At 41.1% G+C, this 26,985-nt stretch overlaps 1 protein-coding gene across 1 annotated transcript in view; it reads left to right on the top strand.

The window, feature by feature from the left end:
- The first annotated feature begins 15,297 nt into the window (after positions 1-15,297).
- Ednrb (endothelin receptor type B) overlaps positions 15,298-26,985 on the top strand; it is a 28,132-nt gene continuing 16,444 nt past the window's right edge. The window contains exons 1-2 of the mRNA XM_055609885.1: positions 15,298-15,585; positions 16,184-16,717. Coding sequence (XP_055465860.1) covers positions 16,235-16,717 — 483 coding nt within the window. The 5' untranslated portion in view covers positions 15,298-15,585; positions 16,184-16,234. The remainder of the gene's footprint in view (positions 15,586-16,183; positions 16,718-26,985) is intronic.

The raw sequence follows: 26,985 nt of genomic DNA, 5'->3' as shown, positions 1-26,985 counted from the left end.
ATACTATTCTGTGTTTTCTTCATTCAGGTGTTTGGTTTTATTCAACTTCTTTAGCAAAGAACAATTTACTGTTGTATTTTGTGTCTGGAAAAAGTCACTCCCTTTGTATGTCACAGAACCTACATAGTAAATGTTGCAAATTCAAAACTGAGTTCTCAGATAACAAGGGAATTCAAGTAAAAATTAGTATAAACCTTTCTAAGAATTGTCACAAGTTCCTGATGTGAAATGCTCTGTTTGTAGACTAGATCTTTTATATCCTAAAATGTGGCATGCTAGGATTCTGTTCCCTCATTTTATCTAATTTTTTTAAATTTTAATTTTTATGTATTCACTTTCCATCTGGATCATAACCCCGTCCCACCTCCCCCAGTCCCACCCTCCATCCCTGGTTTCCCTATTCCCCCTCCCTGACTCCTCAGAGAAGAGGAGCCACACCCACCCACCCACTCATAGAACTGAGCACAACCTCTTTCCCTGTATCATGATGAGGTAGCATCACCAGGGTTAAGTGGGGGGAATGATAGAATGACCCAGATGGGACAAAAGCTCCACAAGAAGACCAAGAGAGCCAATTAACCAGGCCACCGGGGGGGAGGGGGGGCTGCTGTGGAGACTGAAGCACCAAGGCCACGCATGGACTGGACCTAGGCCTCCAAAACAGATGTAGCTGATGGGCAGCTCGGTCCTCATATAGGTTCCCTAGTAAGAGCAGTGGGGGCAGACTCTGACATGGACACTGTTGCCTGCTTTTCAATCCCGCATTTTATCTGAAACAGTGCCACCCACTCTTCCAGTGGACTCCGATGACAGAAAGGCACTAATTCAGACCGGACATGGTTTTCCATCACAGGCGAAGCAGAAAAATACACATAAAAGTTTCAAAGACTGAAACATATCAAGATAAAACTTTAGATATTAGAGAACAAGAATGTTCCTAAGCCCCGAGTGTGAGGACAGTTGCCACCAACGCTGCCAACTCAAGTAAGAGGCGAGGCCAATTGTCATCACACAGATTGATTTTCTTCAAGATGGTTCAGTTTGCTCTTTTTCCTATAAGCGTCGTAGAGAAAACAGGACTAAGGCCTACATGGAAATGCCCTCTAATCCAGCATGTGTGAAAATCCTCCAGCCAACAGGACAGTAAAACGCCCTGGCATCTTTGAAACTGGTAAGAAGTCAGTAGAGTAGAACTTGTCAGGCTCCTATGAATGGCGGAGCAGTCCAGCACGGCATGTCAGGAGAACTGTGAGAAAATGGCAGACCTACTCTGTGCACTCCTGCGGTGTGCAGACTACGCCTGCCTCGCTGTTTCAACCCTACCCTGCATGTGGATGTTTTCTGCGTGCCCGCGACAGCTGTGAGTAAATGCAGGGTATGGGGAGAAGTGGCCTGAGACTGGGTGTGTTCAGAGTGATCACTTAGAAATGGAAAGCACATCTGCGCATGTCCACCGGTAGTGGCAATTATTCAGCTGCCTGCTTTACCTTCTTTCTTGGATGCTGATTGCACACTGTTGAATTCTCTGTCGTATTAATTGTATTGTACTTTAAGGTTTCTTTATGATGCTACTGTGCAAAAATACTTAAAACTAAGGAGACTCTTCTTGCAGTCTGGTTTTGGTTTTGGTTTTGTTTTCTTTTACTTAGTAACTGACTTTCAAAAGGTCACTGTGTGAACTCTCACTTAGAGTAGATACAACAGTGTGTGAAAGGAAAAGGATCAGGAGCAGTTTCACAAGAATTTGCTAGATACACTCTCAGGAGTCTCTTGATAAATGAGTGCATGTGAAATTATGTGGGAATCAAGAATTTTACTAAGAATCTGAGCATCAAGGAAAACAAATACTGTATAAAGCATATGAGATGTTTTGTAAACTAGAAACCAGCATTATATACCACCTGCCATTGCCAAGAGGGAAATTTGGTATCTAAGAAAAGAAATCAAAGTTATGTAGTTAGAGGGTGTCCTCTTCAGTCTCTCTGGCCTCTGCTGCTGGGAGTCTCTGCTTGAGTCCCCCTCATATCCTCCCAAGAGCCTACCCTGACTTAGGTCTCCAGCTTGTCACAGAGACTCCTCCACACTCAGTCTCTCTTTTCTCTGCAGGCCTGTCCTCTCGCTCCCACTCTCCCCAGGTCTGACCTCCACCCTCTTAACAACCTGTGCCCCCTCTCCTACCTTGTTCCCACTCTTCAGCCACTACCTCTGTCTGTCTCCCCTTCCAAGTGAGATTTAAGCATCCTCCCTTGGGTCCCACTTATTATTTGTCTTCTCTGGGTCTGTGCCTTGTAGTATGCCTATAAAAAAATTCTCTCAAAAATCACAAAGCAAATTGGCCACTCATTCTTAGCAGAACCAGTTGATCCAGGAGGAACTTTTTTTAAATTACAAAGTAAGTTTATGTAATATTTTGTAGTAATTAAAATATCACTCCCATTTATCAAATGCCTGTTCCACTCACACTAACCAGTATCACTGCTAGTTAATTTATCCATGTGACCCAGTTGGAGAAAGTAACTTCATTTTCAGTTCTTTGAATAAGCACTGAGCTTATAGGTAGATTTTTTAAAAATGAAACAGCATGGCTTCCTGAAGCAAAAAAAAAAAAAAATCATTAATATGTAATGTTTTTTTCATTGTTTATAAGTCAAACTTTAGTTTACATTTACTTTTAATATTGTAATTTCCACTAGAATATCAAATATTTAGGAGTCTATGTTTATGGGTGCACGTACATGGGGTACATATGTTATAAATATTTATATATGATTATATAAAGAGCAAACCACTCTACAGAATGGAATGGCTTTTCTTTGGATCTAAGTTTGAATAAATTCAGTTTTGTAAACAATGGTCTGCGGCAATGTTTCTAACTTTTTCAAGTACGTTAATGCTTACGATGTTAGTATAGTTCATAAACCTTTATAATGTAATGGTAGTTTGCCTTTCACATCGTATATTGGGACCACACGTGATGACACAAAGCTCCCATTAAGCCAGTACTTTTAAAATGGTTTTCTCATTCTGTACGAGTAGTCCTCTATGTGTATATGCGTAAGTCCAACTGAACTCTGATATTCCTTTAATAGATATTTAAGTCGTTGTGTTATTTATTTGTGCATAAAAATTAACACAAAATTTAATAACTTGAGAATGTCAAACATTTAGTCTTTGATGTCCTGATCGGAAGTCCTGTACCTGAGTGATCTGCCTCAAGGTTCTCATTGAACTGTGGACTAGGAAATCAATCACACGAAGCCTGGTTCTGCCTTGAGGGTCCACTTCTAAGTTCATGTCTGTAAACATGGCCCAGTTCCTCACTGACTCTTAGCGACAGGCTTTGGTCAGTCTTTAGTAATACCATCTCCTCAGGGATATCCCTGAAACAGCAGGCGAATCCCCTCAGATCATGGTGTGGGCTGAAAGAATGAAGAAAAGAGACAGGATGGGAAGGAGGAGAGAAAAAGACAAGAGAAAATGTAAAGTGTCTTCTGACCAAATGTTGGCTTCTGCCATGTTCCTGGAGGCTTCCATCTTAGTAAAGTGAGATCGGTACACAATTTAAGAGAAATCTCTACAGCTTGTCAGAGTAAGAGAGTAACAGAGGAGGGGTATTCGTTAACTATTATGTAGCTAATTAACAAATTTCTCATTCATGATCTTAGGACCAAACAGAAACTCCTTTGATTGCAATGCCTGTGGCAAGATGGCCTTCTTGAAATGCTCGGGAAAGAGGAAGAGTTTGGGCTACACAAGTATTTGAAGACAACAAGATATTGGCACTGTAGTCAGGCCTCTGTGGGCCATAAGAAGACCAAAAGTGAACACTCACCCCTTTCCTCCTGGCCAGGTGGATGCAGTATTCTAACCCTACATTGACCCCATCACTTGAAAGAAGCCACCAAAGGTCTTGTGAAAAAGAATGTCTTCCTTAGCCTACTTTCAGATGAATAAACATAAGTAGCAATAAAAGACTATCTGTTTTTGTTTGTTTGTTTGTTTGTTTGTTTTGCCAGTGAGGGTCAGATTCCCTCACCAATCTGCTACAGCCACTTGGATCTGATTGCACAGGAAAATGGTCTCTAGACAGGATCATGCAACCTTATCTGCTCAAGATGATTCTCAGAGAAGAATCATAGACAGTGAAGAAGCTTCTCCAAGAGTGTTGACTACACGTAGGTTATTTTTAAGGATACTTTTTAATGACTTCCAGAAAAATTCATTCAAGATCTAAAGGAGATTGAGAGCATGATTTTAAATACAAACTCTAATATGACAGAGCTGCTTCATCCATGTCGTTATGACATTTGAACTTTATCTGTTTCAGTCTCTAGTTTAGATTTGAGTATTTCAGTCCTCAAGAGGAGAAGGAAGAAGAACAGGAGAAGGAGGAGGAGAAAGAGGAGGAGGAAGAAGAAGACGAGAAGCAGGAGGAGGAGAAGAAGAAGAAATGTGGCTTTGTATGATGACTTTAGGAAAACAGGCTGAAATTATCTTCTCCAACAACAGTATGGTGGCACAGGCCAGCAAGTGTTTAGATGCTGCCTTTCAAAAAACAGCATCTGGAGACTGGATTCCTATTTCTTTTTGGCTTGCAAAAATCATATTTTTGTTGCTAAATATAGGACTATGTATAATAGACATTTAGAGTTTGGGTCTTTACCTTATAAGGTAAAAGTAGGTGTGGGGCTGTCATGAAACAGATAGTGCTACAAATTCCACTGGCACCATTAACAAGACCCAGCTGTGCATCTTAGACGCCTCAAAGATCAACTTGTAGGCACTGTCCGCATTTAGCCAAGTCTCATTATTTCTGAGAACATTTCAGAACTGCTAACAGTTCTATTTTGGCATGTAACAGATGTATCAACGGATGCTAAATTTTTAAAAATAACTTTTTTAAAGTACTTTTGAAAAATCCAGTAAGTTACAAACTGTTAAGGTTTGTGACATGATGCTCACCACATATCATCACCAAGAAATAGTTCATCTCCAACATTTTAGAACTTTATACCTTCAACCTTTCCTCCATCTCAATATTATAGTCTTTATGTAAAAATATAAACTAAAAAGAATAAAGGAATCTATTATACTAATTCATAACACCATCATTTATATGGATAAGAATGTTGAATACAAAGTTTAAAGTGGTGTTCAGGGGCTGGTAAGATAGCTCAGTGAGTAAAAGCACTCCCCCTCCCCGCCTCTCCAGTTCCGGGTCATCAGCACAGTTGATCATCGTAAGGAAGCAATTTGTGGCGGCTACAGAGGCGCTGACTGTACAGCGCTGCTGACAGGCCCGGGGTGCATCAAGTGCCCCTTGACGTGCTTGCTAAGGATGCCACGCAGCCTGACGGTGTCATCACGTTATCCTTACAGAGAACCAGGGGATACCTTCAATAAAACTGGTCTGTGAACGCTGGAAATGGTGGTTCACACCAGCAATCCCAGTATGGCGGAGGCAGAGTCAGAGGATCAGGAGTTCGATGGCATCTTTAGCTACAACCTAGGCTAGATGAGACCTGATCTCAAACAAATGAACATCAACAATATCCACAAAACAGCAGCAGCAACAAAACTCTGCTGTTTCCTAAACTGCCACTCTATTCCAGACACTGTACTGTACATGTTTTTCAAATCTAGAATCTGAATCTTACAGTGGAGACACTATTATTCTTTTCGCTCAGGTGAAGTGACTCACACTGGCTTCACAGGGGTTGGGGTGGGAAGATGGCCACGGAGCAGACCTGTGTCCCTCTCATCTTCAGACCCCCTCTCACTGAAAGCCTGGGTGTCCTCCTGGCTCTAATACAAGGGGTTTAAGTGAGTTTGTTAGGGTATTTGCCAGCCTTGTCAGGGCAATCTTTGAGGATTTGGCTAGTACCTCATAAAAACTTCTTAAAGTAACTAACTATTCCATTGCTCTAGTTTAGAAAGGTTTTGGTCCAAAAACTTAAAGGTAACTGTTATCCATAGAAGAGGAAATCTGTTATAGAATGCAATTCTATGAAAATAAAAGCCATCTAAACAGGATAAACATTATATTATGAGATCAAGGTAAAGTCAATATAATATAAATAAAATCAAAGTGTATTTTCACACATACATAAGCAAAAACATGCATCTATTATGAACAGACCCTACATTGATTACCTCAACTTCACCCTGCTACATCAAGTCTTGGAATGTTAGGTAAGGTTTGGTGTTGTGTATTTGGTCCCTTTGCTCATATTCTATGATTATTTCTATATTTATTATATTTTATTTGTTTATTTTCTCGTGTTGACAGACTGGAGGCAGCACCTTTACCCGCTGATCATCTTGCCTCCTCACTATGACTATTTTTAATAGTCAAAACAATTCTCAGTTTTGAGTCTGAAATATATTTCTTCATATTGCATGAATTAAGATATTTACAGGATTATTTCTGGTATCAGTCACTTCCAGAAATTTGTTATAAGGAACAACATAATGACAAATCCAGGAAATGAATCACTGACCTTTTGACCTTCACCAGTATCATAAAACTTAAAGCACACACACATTTCAACAGTTTTCCAACTGCAATTGGCTATTCCTGAGGCACCATTGTTGATTCTGGGCCTACTTTAGCTCTTGTTAATGGTTGACGCTTCAAACATATGTGACAACTAAAGAAATTAAGTTGTGGTTCAGAAGATGGATTTTGTTATTGTCAAACTGAGCATTAGAAACATCTTAGGAAATACTCAGGAGTCTTAGACAATTTGATGAAAATGTTGCTAAGAATGTGACATTTTGCCTTTCCCTTCCTATCCATGGAACAAATTCATCTTTTCCCTGGGGTAAAGGTATGAATAGCATTGTGCTCAGACAAGGTTGTCTCTTAACTGGGAGAAGCTACGTTATGTCTGGAATTCCAAAGTAAAAGAATAGTTTTGGTTTTTAGGCAAATACATTTGCATTTATATACTTCAGATTAATAACTTAAATATGTTGGTTTTTAGAGCTAATTTTAAGTCAAACACATTGTTGGTGCGTCCAGAGGCAATTTCAGGAAAGGCATTCTGCTTGAAAACAATAGCTACTTAAAATATCGTGTGCTTCAACAAATTTTTACAACAACCCACCCCACTATTGCCACACACACATACATATTAATAATATAGAAGCCACCTTGTGGTAATCAAAAGGAATTAAATGTGCTCATAGAATATCAGATTGTTTCATTGAAAATATATTAACTGTAGAGCAAATTATAATATTATAACACATACATAGTAACAGTGACATTTAATCCTTTGAATTTTACAAAAGATTAGTTGCTTGTTTATTTTTATGCGTGAAAATGAGTGAATATACTTAAAATAATAGTAGTATTTTTCTAGCACATGTATTACTACAAGATAGAGGTTATTCATTGACATTACTTTCAATACTTATTTAAGAACTTATTTTCTTAAGTAAATTTTCCATATATGATAATAAGAAATTATCTTATAACTTCATACTTATAATATTTACTTAAAAACATAAAGTTTAGTCAAAGAGTTAGAAGAACTAAATCTGTAACAACTTATATTACAACTTAAGCTGCAAATAATTTCATCTAACACATTTCAATGGTGACAATTACTCACTTTTTCAACTAACTAGAAATTAGAAAATTAGGAAAGAAAAAGTAGAAAACTGTTGTAAAACTGTCTATATTATGTTCCTAACTGCCAAATTCACCTAAAATCCATGTCTATTTTCCCGACAAATAATTGTTGTTTGTTAAATTTATTAAAACTTTGTTGAAAGAGGGACTTTGAGATAGATTTTTCTTGAGCACTCCCTCCCTGTCTGTCTTTGCAGTAGTCAAAGTCACTAGATACAATCTGTTCCAACAGACACCTTGGAAGCTGAAGCCCATTGTCTCAGTTTAAGGGGGAGGGCTTATTTCAGGGGCACAGTCCATAACTGTTGGGAAATCAAGGTAGCAGAAGCTTCAAGCAGCTGGTCACATGACATAGGCCACCAGAGAAGAGCTATGAACTCATTTATGCTAGTGCTCAGCTTGCCTTCTCCATCTTACACAGTTTAGGACATCCTTCAGGCAAATGGCCCCACAAACAAACAAGATGGATCTCCCTACACCAATTTAACAATCTTGTGGGGGTGGGGGAGGAGGCACAGGCATGACACAGGGACATGACGTAGGTTTATCATTTAACATTGTTAGATTCTGGTGCTCAATCTCTTGCCTGCCTGCCTGGTGTCTGTTACCACCCCTTCTGGTATCTCCTCTACAACACGATTCTCTCTCCACTTGAACAGCCTCCGCTGGAGTCTGTCTCTATAGCAGAATCCATCCTTGATGGCCTTTTCCCAACCTGGAGATTATCCTCACCTACCCAGTAGGAAACACTTGCTCTAAAGGGGGAGGGGAGAAGTCCATTTGTTTCAGATTGTAGAATTGCAGGCATGAGAAAGCCAAAAGGAGACAGGTTGTGGTGAGAAGGGGGATTAGGATTCATAGACGTCCTTCATCCTATTAGAAAGTCAAGCCCACTTCACAGTGCACTGTAATGTCCCTTTTCATTGCAACCATCAGTTTCTTCCTTTCTTCATCTATGTAAGCTCCAAAGAAAAGGAACAACAAAGACTCATAATAGTGTAATTTACATTGTAATTTCTTTATTTGAAGCCAGTACTTTCCATTTTATTAAAGAAGCGAGGGAAGGGCAATAAATCAGCTACTTCAATCCCAAAGCATTTAAAGAGATTCATAATTTGACTATTTGCATTTTTCTAATTTTGCTATTATAAACTACTTAATTTCGGGAAGATGGCTTCACTTAAATCTAAACAATGTATCTTATTGCTGTGTCAAATTACTTGACAAAAGCAATTTAAGGAAAGATGAGTTTGTTTTGGCTTACAGTCTTAAAGGAACACAGTCAGACATATCAGGAAACGGATGGTGGCATGAATATGAGAAGTTTGAGGACACTGTATCTACAACTCAGAAGAAAAGTGAGTGCGTATGCCCAGCTTACCTTCTCTTTTTTTATAATCAATCCTTTTTGCTTATAGAATGGCATCACCTACACTTAGGGATGAACCTCCATTCTAACTAAACTTCCCTAGAAACTCTAAAGACCATTCAGAATACCCCTTCTAGGTGCTTCTAAATCCAGTAAGTTGATAATGAAGATTAACTGTCACATAGTTTAACTGAAAAATAATTATGCTATTATTTTTCTTCATTGATATATAATCACTGTAAACAGCACCAGGTTACATAATGGCAGTTTCATAATAGAATATACTGTGCAGATATTCAAAAGTTTAGTACCCTCTGGGCTCCCTTTTGCTGCATAGTGCCTTCCTCTATAAAAGCTATTTGGTACCTACCACTTCAGCAACCTTTCTCTAATGCCAGCCTTCTATCTCTGGCTTTTCTCGTGAGAATTGAGTCTTCTAGATACTTCCCATGAGATCCTGTGAGTAGTTTCATTTGGATAACCCGATTGCTGATGAAGCCTCTTCAGAATCACTTTCTTCACAGGCTAGCTCTTTTTCATTCAGGGCCCCAAAGAGAGAAAGCTATTATTTCCTGTGCATGCACAGTAAAGAGACCAAAACCAATCTAATGACTTTGGCATGGCTTTGAAAGGCTCCAGTGATTTCTTCCCCCACACACAAAGGTGTGCCACCCCTTTGAGCCCCTCATTTTAGAGGACTGTACATCTCACCATTCACACAATGTAGAGTTAATAGAACTTTCAGGAAAATCCTTATTTCCCTTTAAATTTTCATGCGAGTGGTTCTGTGCCCTTAGAGCTCAGCTCTGAGGCATGACTGGGGACCTTTGAGGTGAGGAAGTTTGAGACAGAATCTCATGTTTAGCATAGGCTGTTCTCAAACTCCAATTCATTCCTCCTGCATCAGTCCTCTGAGTGCCAAGACCAACAGTGTGCATTGCCACTTCTGGCTGTAAACAGATTTTGATGGCAAAGGTTTCCACTATTAGGGCTTAATAATGCACAGAAATGAGACTGAAATGTCTGGTTGGTTAAATGCATTTGGAAATAAGGAACACAAGCCTGCTGTGGAAATTCTCTTTGGTGTCTCCTAGGATACTCTATTCTGAACAACAAAGACCTTTTCCTTTCTTTAAATGTCAGACTTCTATTCACCATTGGTTATTTACGCCAAGTTTCTCTGTGTCTTTTTTCTAACCTCTGAATGTTTCACACCTCTTTAGCCAGTTCTGATATCAGAAGAATGGAATGGGGAAAGCGCAAACAAAAGAAAACAATTGCAAAAACTCATTGTAAATTACACACTATGTTAAATGTCCCCCATGTGGTGCCTTACCTGTGATTGAATTGTTCTGGCCTCAAATTACAACAGTGTTTTCTCTATGAATAAGTGATCGAAAGTTCCATAGATTTTCTCTGCACTGGTGAATGCAGAAAGCACAGGTGCGCTCACACTGGAATTCTGGATATATTTTTAAGATTATGTCAAAGAGGACTGTCAACAGTTTTAAGTCTGTAAACCAAGTCATACATATTTTTTTTTACTAAACTTTGTGTAAAAACATGTTAAAGAAAGAAACACAAAAATTAATACTAGAAAAATCACTATGTTCTGATGAACTTACACTGTACCCTGAGGTGGCTGAGTTACAATTCTTTTCAAATAATTTTCAAAGGAAGTGTGGCTTTTCTGATTATACTGCTTCCTATAAGCAGAAAAGAAGCGATCGTGTTTTACACCTGCAACTATCAAGCCTACCAGAGCTTCATTGTGTTGGAGGCATGGACTATAGCTAGAAACCATTAAACACTGATAAAATTTCAAATTGTAGATTCTCCTTCCTATAAACAGACCTCTAATAATGAACCACATGGCAACTACAGAATCTGACTGTCTGTATAAAATAAATCAAAACAGAAACAATGTCATATGGAGGTTTAGTACCAAAATAGTATCAAAATCCAAGCATTCAAATTTTGCTATTTTGCAAGAATACATGCAGTTTGAAAGGGTGACACTGGAATGCATACCTGGAACTGCAGCACTCAGGAGATTAGGCCCCGAGTGCATATACCTTTTCCCAGCATTCACGGAAAGGTTGGGACCAGGCTGGTATAGATAGGGAGTTCCAAGCCAGTTGGGCTATATACCAAGATTGGAGACATGGTGTGCACATTTCTCAAAAGTCTTTAAATGGCCTCAGTGAGTAAAGATGTCTCAGTGATAAAGCATTCACTACTCAGGCTGGTGACCTAAGCTCAAGCCACAGAACCTAGATGGTGGACAGAGAGAAATGACTCCTGAAATGTGTCCTTGGGCTCTCACACATGCATTGTGGCATATGTGTCCACACACATATGCAATACATATATGAACACATACATAAAATAAATTAAAGTGTAATAAAATGTTTTCAAATTGTATACTCAAGCCTTCTCCATTTAGTGGTTTACAAATTGCATCCTAATTAACCATTAGACCAACGCAGCTACCTAAACTTAATAGAAAGGAAAGAAAGAAAGAAAGAAAGAAAGAAAGAAAGAAAGAAAGAAAGAAAGAAAGAAAGAAAGAAAGAAAGAAAACTATGTTGGTGTTATTTGCTAGAGCTTCGTACAGTCACTTTAAATCTTTTTTCTGCTCTTACTTCAACTGCCATTTGATCACTGGCTCTGGTCCTCAGGGAGTGTGTGAAGAAGCAACTGAGCCAATGCTGTCTGGTCTTTTCGCACACCTTGTCCCTCAGCACCAGGGTTCAAAATAGGTTTCAAAGGGTACATCCATATCAAGAGGATAATATAAAAGTTCTAGCTTTTCCGTGGCTAAAAGGAGTTTTCTTTTCTTCTCTCACCAGGGGAAAACCTTTGCCTTAAGCAAGCTCCCCGTGGCAAACTTCTTTGAAAAACAAACTCTGAAGTGCATTCAAACTTGTCTCCAGTTCCTCTGAGCTAAAGAGTTTAAAGGAGTGGTTGGGACATTTCCCAGCACTGCTGTGTCACCTTTGGGAGGCTACCTTAGCCTACAAGACACCCAGACAGATTCCCAGAGGACTTTGTGTCTTCATGAAAACAGCTGTACAGAGATTCCAAATGGAAGTTCTCTCTCAGGGGTAAGTCTTCCACGAACTCAAAATCAGCTCACCCCTCAAAGCCTTCGTAAAGCTATACTTAAACTTTGCTAGATTTCGTTCAATATGCAAATGAAATTTTCACAGAACTAGTAAGTTCATCAATAAAGTCAATAAGAGATTTCATATAATAATTCCAAGAAAGAACTCTGTGTCCGTACAACCCAATCCATGAGTGAGACACTGGGGAGGATCCACGAATGAGACAGTGGGAGGAGGGCTCGTTAATGAGAGAGTGAGGAGAAGCACTCACTAGTTGAATGAGGAGGACCCACTAGTGAGACAGTGGCTTCCAGATAGATACCAGCACTCAGGAGGCCTCCTTTCTCCTTTACCCTAATCTCATTTTAATTTGTAGTTTTCAATAAATGTTACTCACTCTGCTGTTTAAAACTATTTCCCAAATCACTAAAGCACAAGCCCCAGCAAAAGCTTTACAGAGAACCAGTCAATTTCTTGTGACTTAGTGATGGTCATTCATGAAGATCAAAGACTTCCTCTTTACACTTTGCATTGCCACCCTTACACAATAAGGTTAAATATTTAAGGTTGAAAGTCAATTAAATATTGCCAGTTGTGTTAGTCAGTTTTCATTCCAGTTACAAAACTGTATGGCCAAAAGTGAGGTATGGGAGAGAAAAATGATTTTTCCAGCATGTCTGCATGTCAGCGTGGGGACTGGGACAGGTAGCTGAGCAGTCACATATTCAATCACAAACAGGAAGCAGCGAGAGCAAGGTGATACGTGCTCAAAGCCTTTCCCTTGGTGACATACTTCCTCCGGCAAGTTCAAGTTCCCATAAGCACCCCACAGTGCCACCAACCTGGGACTAGGTGTTCAAATACGTGAGCTTGTGAGGGCACTCCTCGTTCAAGTCACCACACCTATGTGTAAAATGTTGTCATACCAAAATAATATTAAAAATCTCAATCCAGACTCCATGCTCTTAAGTTAGACATGCCAATCTAGACTCTATGTTATTAAGTTAATCAGAATACAGTTTGTATACTGGGGAAGATACGGACTCAAAACCTAGCTCAAAAGCCTGGCTTAAATCTGACGAATAATGTGATCCCAAGTGAGCTTTTAAGACTCAGATTCACTACATATAAAACCATGAAAAATAATGCCAATGCTGCCTTCAGGGGAGCAAACGAGCTTCAGTGAATGAAATGCCTAATTGTGTGATAGCTCCTGTAATCAATGGGCAGTCCATATAGATATGTCCATTATATTGTAGTTTAAAGTATGAATGGGAAAAAAGTTACACTGACATCAAAATTATTTGGCTTGGTCCTTGACCCCTGTGGCTAGAGTTAATAAATTGTGATTAAGTAATTTTAAATCAACGTAATCATATAAGAATTATTTCTTGAGCTCAACTTGCGGCAAGTGACAAGTTTCAGAGCGAACACAGAATTCAGTCCTTGGCACAGGCATTTCACAGGAAATTGTCAGTGACACACACAAACCTCTCTATGGCTAGTCCACTTTCCCTTCTTCTGCAGTGTCCAAACACCCTGGGAAAAACCAACCAAGGGGAGGAAAGGGTTATTTGGCTTTCAGTTCCCAGATGCAGACCACCACTGAGGGCAAGTCAAGGGAAGATCTTGGCGGCGAATCACATCACATCCACTTATCAAAAGCAGGTGATGTCTATACACACACGCAGTGTGCTTCCTGCTCGTGCCCAACCAGCTTTCTTCATTCTGTGCGGTTCAGAGTGCAGCCAAGGAAGCAGGTGTACTCCCATTCTAAGTGGGTCTTCACACTTCAAATAAACATCCCCCCTTAAAAAAAATAAAATGTCTACAAGCCAACCTGATCTAGGCAATGCCCCATTCAGGCTCTCCTCCCAAAGTGTTTTCAGGTTACAGCAAACTGACTTTTTAAAGTATCCAGGTCAATAGTCAAGTGAATTCTGGTTAGCAGTCTAGGAGGTGTTGTAAAAACAAAGACAAGGTAGACAAGGTAGACCTCGGTGAGAACTAGCGAGGACATTCCTCTTGCAGGAATGACATGCCAACAGAGATGCTGAGAAAGAGAGAGGTGGAGGAGAAAAGGCCATCCTGGAGCCCTGTGCGTGAAAGGGATGAAGACTTGTGTAAGCAGGGCAGGTTCAAAACTGCCTTTGGTGGGGCGGGCTGGGCACAGCCTTACTCCAAAAGCATGCAGAGAATTCTATATTTGCACAACTCCCCCGTGTTGTCAATTGAGTCCACTGTGAAGCAGGTCATTGTTGGCCTTTTCTTCACTGAGGCAGGAGAAAAATTGTCTTCAAAACAACAAGATGTGGAATTAACACTCACACCCAGGCCATAGTTCTCATTCCTTAAACCTCACTCTTAAGCATGCTCCTAAGTATTATTCTCCATTTAAGGTTCACCTTTTAAAACAGACATCCATGACCTGCTTCCAGCTTCATGGAAAACATTTGATCGGAGCCAACAATCTAAGATTCAAGCCCTACCTGTACAATTAACTAGCTGCAAAACAGAAAGGCTCAATCGGAGAAGTCCTCAACTAACTGTGAAGCCCGTGGCCACTAGGAGTAAATTGCTGCCTGGGATGATTTTCTCTGCATTTTAAACTTCGAAGGCACAGCAGGAGGGGTGGGAAATGCACACAGGCAAAACTGTGAGTCAGTAGGACTGCCTTCTCCACTGTAAAGACAGAACTCAAGAATGACAGGAAGGGTATGTTCCATTGCTCTGTCTGGTAAAATAAGAATCAGGTTGAATTTGGGAGTGGGCTTCCTGGTTATTTTCCTGTCTTGTCCCTTTTAGCTGCAGTAGAAAGGTCCCTGTAGGGGCTTGACGATGACACTTCAGTACAGAAGGAGAGAGAGAACATCTACACTGTCATGGTCCTTTGCCTGGGAAGAAAGGATCCTGCCCTTCATGTTGAGTTGAGACCTGAAGGCAACACAAAAAGCGAAAGGCAACTCCCCCAAACCAACCGGATTTCTGGTGTCACTGCATTTCTGTGAGAAGTCAGAGCATTCAGAATCCTGCCCTAGTCTCCAGCTCCCAGAGTGTCATTGGATGTGGTAGGTTCTTGGCTGGATGGCAAACAGCTTCCTGTGGGACACAACTCTGAGCTAGGACTGCCCCTCCCAGAGGGCAGCTGGGGCTGACACTGTCCAGGCATTGCCCAGGGGAAAGGGTTGTGGCAAGGTCGCTCAGAAAACGCGGGAGGAGTCTGGTGGTGATTGATGCTGGGGACAGGACGAATGAATAAAAGTGCTTGTCTGGGGACAGCAGAGACCCCGAGCTAGCTGCTGAGCATCCGCACTGTGGCATTCTCTCAGCCTTCCGTCAGAGCCAGAGCTGCGTTCTGTTGAAGGAGGAGGGCCAGGGAGCAGCTGGACTCCTGCTGCGAGCGGCAAGCCCCCCAGGGCAGTTCAACCACCCGCGGAGGGGGCTCCCGGCTCGGCTCCTGCTGCCTCCAGGTAACGAACCATTCTGGTTAAGGGTTGAATTAACGTCTGTGACTTCACCTTGCTCTGGGGCTTCGCGCTTGGCTTAATAGTTCGGGGGGGGGGGGGGGGAACTTACTCGTAACAGTGATTTAAACTGAGATTGGGTTGCAAAGCGACTACGTGTTTGAATTCACCCGGAGAGCACAGAAGCTGATGCTGGTATTCTCAAGGCTCTTGCCCAGGGCTTTGACGCTTGCCCTTGGCCTCTAGGTGCCTTCTTTCCGGGTCCCCACGCTTCGCTAAAGCGGTCTTGCTTCTTGCCGGCAAACGTTTAAGTGTTCTTTTCCTGGGACACCCAGCCTTCCCGTCTGTCTGGAACACCCCTGCCGGAATGCTCCGCCCCACTGGTCTACCGCAGGGCTCGGAGCTGGGGATTAAAACCCAGAGAGCAGGGTCAGGCGGGAGAGCGACTGCGACTGCGGGCGAGCCGGTGGCGCGCGCCCAAGTTCCCCATTGGCGCGCGAACCAAAGTTACTGTTCCACGCGGGTAGCGGCGTGAGTGTCTGCAGAGGCGTGGCTGGGGTGGCTGACAAAAGTGCCCTGTCTTCATTCCCCTGTCGGTCTCCAGGCTGACAAGAGCGGAGCCGCTGCTGGACTCTTCCCCGGAGCAAGCTGCAACATGCAGCCGCCAGCAAGCCGGTGCGGACGTGCCTTGGTGGCTCTGCTGCTGGCCTGTGGCGTGTTGGGGGCTTGGGGAGAGGAAAAAGCATTCCAACCTGCCCAAGCCACAGCGTCTCTTCTCGGGACTGAAGAGGTTCTGCCGCCACCCACTAAGACCTCCTGGACAAGAGGTTCCAACTCCAGTCTGATGCGTTCCTCAGCACCTGCCGAGGTGACCAAGGGAGGGAGGATGGCTGGAGCCCCGCCAAGATCCTTCCCCCCTCCGTGCCAACGAAGTATTGAGATCAGCAAGACTTTTAAGTACATCAACACGGTTGTGTCCTGCCTCGTCTTCGTGCTAGGCATCATTGGGAACTCCACGCTGCTGAGAATCATCTACAAGAACAAGTGCATGCGAAACGGTCCCAATATCTTGATCGCCAGTCTGGCTCTGGGAGACCTTCTACACATCGTCATTGACATCCCCATCAGTGTCTACAAGGTAACGCGCGCCCCTGACAATGATCTGGCGAGCTGGGAGCGAGGCGGGTGGGGGTGGTAAGTGGAACCCCCATGGGGGCGTTGGAGGGGCTCTTCCTCTAGGAGACTGCTACTCTCCTAACAGTGAGGATTACACCAGAGCTGCTTCTAGGTTTTCTTAGCTTCTGACAAGTGTGGCTGTCTGAGCAGCGACATTGTTATCACCAGAAACCTGTTACGAAAGGAATAGGGTTCCACAACCCAGGCACCCGAATTAAAGGCTCTGCGGAAGATGATGGAAGTCATATATTTTAAAAATCCCTTCTACGTAACTATGATGAAATTTAACGTTTGAGAATTACAAGTCCCAAAGTCAGTTTTTCTAGGTACAACCTCCTGAAAATATGGTCCCCAAACTAGGAGTTGGGGACCTGCTCACCTGGGAAGTTGTTAGATATAAAATGTGAATCCTTGCTGCGAGTGGCCTGAGGTACTGTTCATGGAATTAATGTCCTGGTCCAAGTACTCAGTTATCCACATTACTTCCTCTATCCAACAACCTGCAAGTTGATATTATGGCCATTTCACACATGACCAATAGGATCTTCAAAGGCCCTCTATGAGTTACAGGTGGAGCTCAGACTCCAGTATGTCAGACTCCCAGACTCAACCCTCATGGCATCATCACTGATATTTCGTGGTAATGCATGGAACACGGGCAAGACAGTGGAGGACTCTGTAATAAAGTCCGTGAAAGCTTCAGTGGTTCGCATTACTGTGATTTCCAGTGTTACCAGAAGAAATGGGCTCAGAGAACAAGGCAGCACACAAACAGCCACACTGTTGACTCCAGGCGCTTTGAGAAGTTAGGACGCGTCCTGGCACCTGTGGGTCTCATTTTCTTCCATTTCCCAATGAAGTGTCTAGGGCCGGAGAGGGAATTTGTGATGGTAACAAATACAGAGCGAGTGAAAAGAAACATTTAGAGTTGTGCTAGTGGGTAGCACCGCGTCTCATTATCGGCAATAGAAAATCCCATAGAAACACAACCAAAGTGTAAAGAAATGAGAGTGTGCTTTGTGGACTTGCTAAAGGCCAATCTTGGCAAGGAGATGGGATGGTGTTAGTTTGGGGAAGGTAGTGCAGAGTGCTGCTGCCTAAACGGCTGAGTGGTCACCATAAGGAGCCCTTGACATTTCCCTTCACTGGTCCCTGGGAATCCTGATCTCAGGAGCCACATTTTAAGGGAATTCCAGACATTTCTGAGGCTTAGAGATGGGACATAGATTAGGATTCAGACCCTAGAGGGAAGCGCTACCAGAAACACAGAAGAAATGCTAAAACATGAGATAGCAGTTGCTTTTGATGACCTCCAAGGCTTGGCCTGGAGACATACAGGCTGAAAATTTTCTTAATTATGGTCACAACTGTGGTGGGATCAGAAGTGACCCACTTTTTATAGAGTGGCGAGTTAGGTCTCTCTAAGGGGGCTTGGCCAGCTTTTCAATTCAACTCTTGCTAACTGAACTCAGCAGTTTGAAGGTAGAAAGTGTGAGAAATTTAAAAATAGCTGAAATCAAGATTCAAGTTGATGGGTGCTCTGTTGGGGCAGCATTGGTTGATCCACACATTTAACCAAGTTAGTCACCTCCCTGCATCAGCCAGCCACCGAACCGTTGTGTGGATGGCAAACTTGAAGACCGTTTCTTCCCTTGGATGCATGTAGACCAGACATAAATTGACTCTTTCTGGACCGCTGTACTTTCTGCCAGTCAAATGACTATTTTGATGAACCAGAGAATATCTGACTGGGCATGAAGGTTTACTTTCAAGTTCCTCTTGAAAGTTCCTTATTTCCTTGGGAAGTTATATCCTTTACCCTGAAGCTATTCAATGTACTAAAGAATACTTCTGAAACACACTGATGAGTCATTACAAACCTAGCCACTTAATCATCTAAATCTGTCTAAACCAAATCCAAGTCATCACTTACGTCCCACAGCTATGAGTGTCAACATGAACTCCTGCAAATCCTACTGTTTTGCCTCTGGTTTAGTCTGAGGCTGTAACAGTGGACTTTTTTTTTTTTTTGTTAGCCACTATGCACTCATTTTATTTCATTAAGTTACTCAGATGACATTACAAAGAATGTATTGCTATCACCCTTGATTTAAGTCATTAAGGAGATGAAAAGGTTATTTGCCCACACCATTAGAAAGTAATTACTCTTGACTTGAACCCAGCATATCTGGTCCTAGAATCTGTAACCTTCCCTGTCACAGTTGGTCATGAATGCTAAGGCACATCATGTCCTCCTCCAGCCTCCTAAGCTTCGTCAGGACCTCGGCTTGAGTGCTTAGGAAGAATTGCGACTCATGGTCACATAGTAAAGACACACAAACATTTTCAGAATTTGAAATGTCAGAATTGTAGTGTGAGGGTCCTCTTCAGATGGTCTGTAATAGTCAGCATAGTGGATGCCATTCTAAAGACTGTTTACCACTATACCTAAGTGGAAAGTCATTTTATTCATGTAAATAATTGTGGCAGCATATACCTTTCAAAAATATGTCTTTTAGAGTTTTGGAACATTGGGCAATATACTTCCCAAAGAATAATATTAGTGAGTTGTGATTGCTGTTTTAAATGTCTTCTAAAGTAGCGCTTTGGACTAAGCAAGTAAATCTCTAATTTTCTGACAGGCTGTTACACCTGTCCTTGGAAATCCAATATATGCAATTTCTGGGAACTTGGTGTCCTTCATCTCTTCTATTGATATGCCCTAGAAGCTCAGAAGTGTCCTTTTGAATCTATTACACACATCTGAAGGTCAATAAATAGCGAGTTCAGTAATGCTGACAAATCACAGAGTGTCCATCCTTCAAGTCTCTCTAAAATACAGGCAGGGTTTTGAGTGAGGTCCTGCTTGCCAGCAGCTGAAAACCTTGAGAAACTTGCCTGCCCTCCCCTGCCTTGCTCTGCCCTGTTTTGCAATGCTTCTTTTCAGTATCTGGATTCCTAGAAACTTTCTGCCTGAGCTATTCTGCTCTGTGGTGTCCTGTATCAAGAGGCCTGGGAAGAGTCTTGGGACACTGAGAAAGCTGCAGATAGAGAACACTTCAAACACTCATGTAAATTATGTGTGAAACAATAAGCCCTTTGAACACTCCCCATTGAGATGCATGGGCTGTGCTTACATTGCTGCACATGAAACAGCTGAAAACAGGGACCATCCAATCATCCACCATGTGTATTTTGAAATGACACAGGAAACAATACAAGACCTCATATGAATTTGTAGATAAGTAGACAGATACCATCTGGCCCTGGTCCTAGTGCATAGTAAGCAAATAATAAAAACTATCAGAATGTTTGTGTTTCTATATTGGAATAAGAAAGGAAGTTGATTTTTGGAGTGGTTTTCTTCAGCTTTTGTCTTTACAAACACAACTACAAGCATCATAATTCGTTGACACACACGTGTGTTTGCACACACATACGTGCATAACTGCTTCTGAGGCTGCAATTGCTAAGTCAAAGAGTTTTATATACTTGCAATTTTGGTAGATATTGTCACATTGTTATTACCATATGCATTTCTTATCATCTGTGATATGTTCGTGAGTTACCATCTCCTTGATTACATGGTGTGTAAACTATGTAAACTAAAAGCTACTGTTCAAATACCCAACATAAGGCTTAATCTTTCCTTATCCACAAGCCACTTACTCTGCACTTCTTACACTAAAATGATGGTGGCATCTCTTTGTTGCATCTAAGAACCTACTGTTTGATTAATGAGTTATGGTAGGCCAGGTATCTAAGCTATGCAGAAAGCAAAAGAGTTGAGAATACTTCTCGATGCCAAAGTGCTTTAATATTACTGGTTGGCTGGCTCAGTGCTCTGATTTCGTTTGGCTTAACAGTGATTTTTTTTTTATAGATTGATGGCTGACTGGGGATATGCTTTAAGTGCTTGAGAAAATAATAAGCTTTTGAATTAATTCTGTATCTTACTTAAAAACATGATTCTCAGCCGGGTGGGGTGGCACACATCTGTAATTCCAGCACTTGAGGAGGCAGAGGCAGGTGGATCTCTATGATTTTGAGGCCAGCTTGGTCTATAAAGCAAGTCCAGGACAGCCAAGGCTACACAGAGAAACCCTGTCTCGAAACACACACACACACACATATATATATATATATGTATATATACATGTATATATTTCTCTTTTTGTTGTGTGTACAAGAATAAACTGGATGTATATAATTCTCAAATAATAGCTTGCTTTTCATGTAAGCAACTTGAACTTATAAAATCTGCTTCTAAACTAGAAGGCAGATTGGATTTCCACACTAGCTACTGCGATAAGGATCTAAATGTAATCTGTGTCCAACAGTGGTCAAGAGCTGAAAGTTAACCTTGAAACATGCTGGAGCACTCTCAGATTGTCTTGCTGTTAAGACTGTTTGCCGCCATAGGAGAGTGAGAACTACGGAGGTCTACTCCTGACAGGCAACATTTCTGATCTTTAACATGTAACCAGTTAAGCAGAAGCACACATATGGGTAAAATTCTCCCCTGACAAAATGGGGGAGTGCTTCGCTGAACCCCAAATGAGTTTTGAATGAGAAGTCTTGGCAGGCAGGCAGGAATTTTCTGTTTGTGACACTATCAATTATCATTATGAACAAATTCACTTTTCTCGATTCCCTACATAGGTCCCTTGTGGTTCTTAACAACTGTGAGTTAACTGGAATAATTGGAAAAGTAAACATTGAGGGGCCAGCACCGCAGCAGGCTTTTGAAGTGACAGTTACTTTCTCTGTAAAGCTGCAGTATATGTACACACAGAGAGCTCAGCATCCCCGAGAGGAGAGTATCTTCCTCCAAATTTAATAACAATGCTCTCAGTACATGTCTTGTAACTGAGCTATGTCAGTTACATCCTAGCCACAATTAAATATGCTGTTTGGCAGAAGCATTTTGTGTCAAAAATGAAATCAAGCTTATCTTTGAGATTCATTTATTTATTTATTTTTAAAAAGAAGTACCAAATAAGCACATGAAAATATTCTCTTTGAAAAGGAGCTAATAAGTGGGAAGGCAATTGTTTCTGGGTGACTTAGAACCTATTAACAAGCAGCTCAATGCGCATCCAGTTTAGTGGCTACAGCAGCCAGGAGCAGACGAATGCCTGTACGCAAGTAATATGCCTAGGACATCACATCAAGGGGCTTTCTCACTCACGCCTAACTAAAAAGAAGTGGGAAAGCCTGGCCCTTCCGTTTGAGGGTGTTGGCCAAACTAAATAATAGATCAATAGCAGATTCAAGTAACTCAGAAACTCAAGCCATCATGGCCCTAGCCCACTGTTTCACATGTTGGATGCAGATTACTGTGACAAAATGCTTAACACTGTGCTCTGCACAGTGAAAAGTTATGTTTGCCTTTGATCTGACACTTGAACACTCCGTAAATCGAAGCCCCTAAAATTGGCAGATAAAGTTTCTTTCAATGTTGTAAGGCTTATCTGTGAAAGGCTTCACGTTTTTTTTTTTTTTTTCTTTCCTTGCTCACACAGAATAAGTTGTACAAATTGAAAATATTTCTGTAGTTGTACAAAATGATGACATGGCCAAGCTCTTGTGTTAGGGCCAGGAAACCCTGTTCTTCATTTCACAAGGAAAGCCATATAAGGTTATCTTTGTGTGGCTAATATGCTATAGTTGCTTATTTTTAGAGAAACATGTCAGATGCTGATAAATGATTATGTGATTTAGAGTGTGTTGACAGAGAAAGCCTGAGCTGAAATAAGATTTTAGCTTTAATTTATGATGTGAAACAGCCCCCTCCAGAACTTTGCAAAGCCTTCAAGAGGTTGGTTCTGTTTGGAGATACAGCCCTCTGTGGTGTCTGAGTACACCTTGGCCAAAACATGGCTGATCTCAGCCTTTTGTATTCTTGGTGGTTTATAGCAAGCTGCCATTCTTTCCCTGTAGGTTCCCCATTGAAAATGCAGGAAATGAAAAAAGTGACCAAAACATGGTGGAATATGAAAAGGTGAATGGAGAGTAGCAATAGAGTCAAGGCTAGAAATGATTATTCTTGAGTCAAAAAGTATCGGCCAAGTTGACTGAAGCATTTTCCAAACAGCTCTCCCTCTTTGGGGCTCCTGGTCCACTTCCCTGCGTCAGTTTCACTGTGGATTCCAGACAGAAGACAAACCAACCTCAGGAGGTTTACCCTGTGCACAACCTCTCCGGTGACTTAAAGGGCTGCTAGATTCTGTAGAATTCAGATATCTGACAAAAAGTTATCAGTGTCCCATAAAATATTACACAGAGAGTACTGGGCCCAACTGTGGTCTGAAATGGCTTAACAAGCTTTGTCATGTTCTTTCCCTCTGTGCTATATTCTAAGTCCTGTGGCTGTAAGGACCCCAGTTCCTGGTCTGTTTAGACATTTTGGAGGATCTTCTTAGGAGATCCAGCTCACATAACATAAATGAACCTAGTAATTCTGTTATTTCACTTAGCTGGGCTTCTTAAGAATATAGAATATGTCAAGAGATCTGTGGATATGATTTTTTATGGGTATGATTTTAAGTTCAGATAATAGGACAGTAATAATCTTTATTTTTCTTTTGCCATACTAGGGATGAAACCCAGTGCCTGACATATGCTGGGCGATCCGTTTCTTTCCTGGCCTTATAAATATTCCATTTTTATAATAATAGTATATTACATTTAATGTAAACTTGAATTTTGATGAAACGTTTTCGGTATTTTTAGTTTTCTGATTTTCCTAGAGATTTCTTACAGGCACTGTATTTAATTTGTCACCACAAAGCCAGAGTTCTATTCGGTCACAGAAACATTCCAGAACAGGGGAATTCTCTGCTGTTTGAGCAGATGAAACAGGTTCCAGGGCCTCTGCTTCCCACAGCTCCAGGTGTCGCTGTATATAAATTGTGATGTACGTAAGTGCTGTCCAGAGAGGCACGAGTTGATATCATTTCTGGCCACACATTTCTAGCTCACGTAGCCTAATTCTCACGAGACTATTGCATTTTGATTGATGCTAAACACTTGTAATTTGTGTTTGTCCCTGAGGACACGGGCACAGTACTTTAAAAAAAAAAAAAATTCTATGGACTTAACCAGAAGCAAAGCATGCATTTTCTCAATGAATAAAAACAATTCAGACATGGAAGTCCCTGAGTCCCTTATTAAAACGATAGTTTAAAACTCCCCCACCAAAATAAGACTTATCAGCTACAGGAAACTGAGATTTTTTTTTTTTTTTAAAGAATATTTCCCATCCTAAAGTTTGGGAATGTAACGACCCATTCTTCCCTTCTTCTGACGTTTATACAGTTAAAGATCTTCTCTAAGGCCAAAGACATGTTCCCAGCTCACGGGATGGAAGCAACTGGTTGTTTCCTTTTATGCATTGCTCACCAAGCCTCTTAGTGATCATCTCTAACCACCTGTATGTACCATGATTAGGTCCTTCCAAGAACGCAGGGTCTGTTTTATGTCAGTCATTTCCACAACAGTGGGAAGACAACTGTGGGAGAGGCATTCCTGTCAGCTGGGAAGGTCAGAATCAGCAAGTCCTCAGCTCACAATGAAGCCGCATCCCAGAGGCTCTGGCTCCATGTCAAGATCAGCTGGTTAGAAGATTCAAAAGGAAAATGCACTGTCCTCTCTGTTCTCTAAAGAACATAGTTAGAGCATGAGGCTGTGAGCATTATGAAAAGATTTCCATCTTCTGTCAGATGCGGCCACTCGTTCACTCATGTTTATTCAACATGCATTTAATAAATGACCGCTGTGTACCTGGCAGAGCCCTGAACACTCGAAATGTCATAAAACAGTCTATGGGAATTTTCACTCAAAGCTCAGCAGACACTCCTAATTTTAAAAATAATAATAATTAAAAAAAAAGTGGTATGTGTGGTTAATGAAGCAAGTGAACATTTCTTCGTGCAAGACGATTAGCTTTGGAATTTCCTGATTTTATAGGCTTGATTCCTTTCAGTATGAGCTAGGTATTAACAGGTGTTTTCCCCATTTAATCACTCAAGAATGTAAGGTTTAATTAAAAAGAGAAATGAAAAATGTAAAGCTGGTTGGGGGATTTTGTATTTGTGTAATAACCTCAAAAGAAGACTGTTTGTTCCCTACTCATGCTACTTATCCTTTTAGAAGAAAATTTAAAACTGTGTAATGTAAAAATAATTTTATAATATTATATTAAAATAGCTCGTTTGGATTGCCATGCCCTTTTATTTCTAAACTTATAAAAAATTATAAATTAGAAAGTGGCCATTCTTGAGTAGAATTCTTATAATTGGCCTGGTCGCCAAATGGTCTTTTTTCAATGTATTGTTTATTTGTTTGCTTTTATCACTCAAAGGAAGTGTGCTTTGGAATGAGCATAAACAGGCCGGAACAAACCTAGTGTGCCATTTTGTCAAATAAACACCGCAGTGTAGTGCCTGTAGGACATATCACCAACAAGAGCTATTGAGTTACCTGAGACAAAATGGAGTGGGCACTGGAGTCAGTTACAGGAGTCTGCTCACCATGATAGCCATTAACTAATAACGTATATTCAAACTGAATTTTTAAAAGTATCTGTAAGTTTAACTTCTGTGGAGAGGGCACACTGACCTTCTTTTTCTTTTGTGATGGGGATTGAACCCAGGACTTCACACCTTGCTAGAATTGCTTTCTATCTACCCTACTGAGAGTAGCTTCAGACCTAGACAAATTTTTTCTGTTTTGTTTTTGTTTTTGTTTGTTTGTGTTTGTTTGTTTGTTTGTTTTGTTTTGTTTTTCTAGACAGGGTTTCTCTGCATAGCCCTGGCTGTTCTGAACTCATTTTGTAGACCAGGCTGGCCTTGAATTCACCTGCCTCTACCTCTCTGGGTTCTGGGATTACAGGCATGCCCCACCATGGCCAGCAAGACAGATTAAAAAAACAAAACAAAACAAAACACACATTTAAGTCATCATCATCATCAGGTCATATAAATTATGCAATTAAAGGGGTAAAGCCCAAAGATAAAAACAAAAACAGGAAGTAAGAAATGTGCTATTGCTGCATTTTAACTAACATTGCTTCTTCCTCTTTTACTAAAGTGCATCAGTATCCAATGACTGGTAAAAAAAAAAAAAAAGAAAAGAAAAGAAAAGAAAAAGGTGAGAGTTGCATATATCATGAAAAATACCTAAAATCATCCACTCACAAAGCTTTAAAATGCTGTTTTGGTTGAGAGTAGGTATCCTAAAAACTTCACATTTCTTCTACAAGGACTCGAGTGTTAAAGAAGTTCATGTCTCCTCAGCATCAACAAGCCGTAAAGACTGAATTTCCCAAAGATGACCACTAGAGATCATGTGATTGACAGAGCTGAGCATCAGTAGTGAGCATGGATTCTGCCAGAGGAAAACAGACTTAGCTGGGTTGCCACAAAACCTTCTGACTTTACCCTTTTAATTAGATAGCTTAAGGGTAATGTCTAAATAGTGAAAGTGGATCAAGCATGCCATTAAAAAAAGTCAGTTTGGGGCTTTGTAGAGGAAAAGCACTAGAGAGCATCCACAGTTCTCTTCCTTACTATGGAATGATGGGAGCAACAGTGTGCACTCTTCTCTCATCTCTGACCTCTCAGAGCGGCAGCTGCCAGTTTGAAACTGAAAGCATGAAGGCTGGTGAAGACAATGCTCTCTTCTCTGCAACCCCCTTCCCTTCAAAATTGTAAATTAGAGAGTAGTAATAGCTCAGTTCTCATTAGGCTCTGTACTATCGCTCAGTCGGATTTGAACAGCTTGGTTACAGCTTGAAGTTTATGTTTCCCTGTCTTCTGTGATAACACAGGTCAGAGGTTGGGCTGCAGGCCTCCCAGTGGTATGAAGAGCAATAGCACAATCCCTCAGCAGAGCCAAAAATAATATCAACCTAAAAACAGAGCCTAGACGAAAGATAGAGATCATTTTCGTTGGCTGCATGATTCCTCTTTGATGGCCTGAACACTCCCATATCTTGTTTCTTCTGATGGCTGCACCTATCTGCAAAACATCCAAATGTTTAAATGTTATATGAAGAAAATAGCTTGATATTTAAGTCTTTTTTTTTTCACAAAAAAGCCATTAGAATAAACAAATACGTGAATAGAGAAGTGATAGATAGAAGACAATGATGCTTATGAAGGAGATAGATAGATAGATAGATAGATAGATAGATAGATAGATAGATAGATAGATAGATAGATAGAT

This window comes from Psammomys obesus, unplaced genomic scaffold (assembly GCF_907164565.1).
Source record: "Psammomys obesus unplaced genomic scaffold, mPsaObe1.curated_primary_1811, whole genome shotgun sequence".
NCBI lineage: Eukaryota > Metazoa > Chordata > Mammalia > Rodentia > Muridae > Psammomys > Psammomys obesus.
The sequence above is the reverse complement of the archived record's forward strand: the minus strand, read 5'-3'. Positions and strand labels throughout refer to the sequence as shown.